The sequence below is a fragment of the Canis lupus genome, chromosome 20 (genome assembly GCF_048164855.1).
Source record: "Canis lupus baileyi chromosome 20, mCanLup2.hap1, whole genome shotgun sequence".
NCBI classification, from domain to species: domain Eukaryota; kingdom Metazoa; phylum Chordata; class Mammalia; order Carnivora; family Canidae; genus Canis; species Canis lupus.
Genome location: NC_132857.1, coordinates 36,506,244 through 36,509,674, shown reverse-complemented (window position 1 = coordinate 36,509,674; position 3,431 = coordinate 36,506,244). Strand labels below are relative to the sequence as shown.

General features: G+C 37.3%; 1 protein-coding gene across 1 annotated transcript; it reads left to right on the top strand.

The window, feature by feature from the left end:
* The first annotated feature begins 1,115 nt into the window (after positions 1–1,115).
* Positions 1,116–1,526, top strand: LOC140612101 (large ribosomal subunit protein eL31-like). The gene has a single exon (XM_072789260.1). It carries the CDS (start codon positions 1,122–1,124, stop codon positions 1,470–1,472), a length of 351 nt encoding a protein of 116 aa, XP_072645361.1. The 5' UTR covers positions 1,116–1,121; the 3' UTR covers positions 1,473–1,526.
* Positions 1,527–3,431: the final 1,905 nt, after the last annotated feature.

The window sequence follows — 3,431 nt, the reverse complement described above, 5'->3', positions numbered from 1 at the left end:
ATACATTTAATGGAAATATGTATATTATAAGGAGTATATGATATTGACACTGGTGTTATTATTGCTTTTGTGCTTTTCTTGCACTGCAGCATGGAATGAGACAAGGTTTTCACCCTGAAGAGTTAGAGTCTATCAGGAAATGTGGGTATACAAATAAACAAATAAATGTTACTCCATGACTGGTACATCATAGAATTATAAATAAAGCATTGTAGAACTGCAGACAAAGCAGTAACTAAGTAACTTGGTAACACTGAAAAGACTTTTGCTCAGATGGGAAACACTTGTAATGGATCTTAAAGTATGTATAAATGGAGTCAGCCCAGAAAAGGAGAAGACCTCCCAGAAGGAGGAAACATCATGAGGAAAGGCATGGAGGTATAAAGAGGCAGGATTTATTTGAGAAATACTGAAAAGTTAGGCTCATCAAAGACAGAAGACAATCAACAGTAGTGTTTTGCAAACTGGACGGTTTGTGTAACTGGACTATTTTTTTAGATCAATGGTTCTGGCATTTGTGAGAGAAGTGTATGGGTAGATAAAATAGACTGGTAGATGGAAGAACAATCAGGAGGTGGTCACAGGAGAGTGACTATAAGAACTTAAACTGAAGCTAAACTGTGGGAATGGAAATTGGGTCAAATTCAAGCCAAGTTTAGGACACATACTGGACAGAATTTAGGGTTAATTAGAAGCAAGGGTGTGCAATAGAGGAGTCTATGATGCCTTAGAAAATAGGGTAAATAGAAAAGGAAAGTACATTTACTGGCTACCCCCTGTACCCTATTCATTATAACTGAACTCAAGAATGCAAGAGATGAGGATGGTTTGAGGTTAAGGTAGTGTGTAAAAGTATAGTTGTATTAACTTGGAGGTACCTCATACTGGCAGTTCTTGCTTTGTGTGATAGTAAAGGACTATAAAAAAGACTGGGCAAGCTGCATTCACACAAATACTAACAATCTAGGAAATCAATTACAATTGTTCTGTGACTTTTAAAAATTTTTTCGTGAAACTATTAGAAACACTTATTGTAGGCTATAAACATATAAGAAATGAGAATATAGGAAAACTCGCATTTATTTAATATATTGTAACTTACCCAACTAGGGCCCGGCAGAATGGCTCCCGCAAAGAAGGGTGGTGAGAAGAAGGGCCATTCTGCCATCAGTGAGGTAGTGACCAGAGAATACACCATCAACATTCACAAACGTATCCATGGAGTGGGTTTCAAGAAGCGTGCCCCTCGGGCACTCAAAGAGATTCGGAAATTTGCCATGAAGGAGATGGGAACTCCAGATGTGCACATTGACACCAGGCTCAACAAAGCTGTCTGGGCCAAAGGAATAAGGAACGTTCCATACCGTATCCATGTGCAGTTATCCAGAAAACGTAAGGAGGATGAAGATTCACCAAACAAGCTCTACACGCTGGTTACCTACTTACCTGTCACCGCTTTCAAAAATCTATAGACTGTTAATGTGGATGAGAACTAATCACTGATTGTCAAATAAAGGTATAAAACTGCAAAAAAAAAATCGTAACTTAAAACATTTGAAGGGAATTAAAGTATCTTACCTGACAGGAAAAAAAAGAGCTTATCAAGAGATTGCCTTCTTCTACTTATATAACTTGATATAGAGGTAGTCTTTTTTTTTTTTTCTAAGCTTTGGCCAGTTTTCATACTCCCTTCTAAGTTTGGGTCAGCTGCTAACACTTTATCCTTGGTGCTTTCAATACTGTGAAATATCTCTGAAAGTTCCTTCAGTGTGAAGTTCCTTGCTAGCATCACTTCTCCCGGACATCATCTTATTTTTTGTGACAACCATTTTCCTCATTTATGTCAGTAAGTTTGTCTTCACTAAGTTCCTCGGGCCACATGCCTAGGTTTCCCTATAAGCAGCAGTGGAACATGCCTCCCGTCAGCTATTTTGTCCACTTACATTTCATTCATGTTTTACTCAAGTATTGTCATATTTTAGAGGGGCTTTTTTTTGCTTCACTTTTATCTTTGCTGGCAATTTCTGCTTTTGATTATCTATTTTGTAAAATACCATGTAGGTTTATCACTGGGAGACAAGGAGGTGACACAACTACATGTTTTGCTGTCTGTGCATAAAGTGAATAATAGATACACCATGATGGCAGACTTTAAAATATATGATGTGCATTTCTAATCATGATACATATCTGTATTTTTGGACTTAAGAGCTAACTGTGAAGTTTACACAATCATTCATAATTCACAGATCGTGATAACCAAAGCTTGAGCCATCTTTTTGGGGCTGGTGTTATTTAACTAAACTATGGAAACAGAAACTTATATATATTGGAGCCATGCAAAGAGAGGACTACTTGTAGCCATCCAAGTGACACAAATAATAGTTATGTCTTTGGGAGCAAAGAAAAAGTTTTAGGAAGTGTGGGTGCATCACTAATGTCAAATACTGACCTCCAGGGAGGTAAAAGGAATGAATCTCACTTTGTCCATTGAGAACCTTAAAGACTAAGTTATGAGGCAAAGATCTAACTGTAATAGATTTCAAGAAAAACACTGAAAATTTGATAAAATGAATATTAAAAATATTTTAAGAAATTTGGCAATGATAGGAAAGAGGGAGTTAAGATACCAGAATGAGAGGAAGGCATTTAACTTTAAGGTGAAAATGTCTCTTTCTTTCTTTCTTTCTTTCTTTCTTTCTTTCTTTCTTTCTTTCTTTCTTTTTTTTTTTTTTTAAGATTTTATTTTTGGGGATGCCTGGGTGGCTCAGTGGCTTAGTGCCTACCTTTGGCCCAGGGCACAATCCTGGAGTCTCAGGATAGAGTCCTGTATCGGGATCCCTGCAGTGAGCCTGATGCAGCACTTGATTCTAGGACCCCAGGATCATGGCCTGAGCCAAAGGCAGATGCTCAACTGAGCTACAGAGGCATCCCTAAGGTAAAAATTTCCATTGACCATGAAAGAACCTAAATGTGCAGGTATGATTCTAAGAGATATTGTCAACAATTTCTAATATTTAGATGCATCTCATCTACAATAATGCCCATGAATATAAATTCCTATGTGTTTCACAAATTCAATCCTCAGGAAAGAAATTAGATTTGTCTGATGTTTTCCCTCTGAGAACTCACCAGCTCTTATTTTGGTGACCCTCAGGTCAACACTGGCCAGTAGAGATTGTTGTTATAATTAATGTGATGCTTGAACAGAACAACAGCACTCTGTCTTGAGATCTTTCTAAGAGACTTTCAGACAACTTTCTGGCAGCTGCAACATGGAAAGCCAGAAATCAATAGGCAATAAATAAAATGGTTTCAGTTATGGCAAAATAGACACCAGCCATCCAGAAATCATGGTAGATGAAAAATGTGTTTTCCTTGGACCACTGTTCAATTTTCAATTTCATTACCTCAAATTAATAAGCATTTTG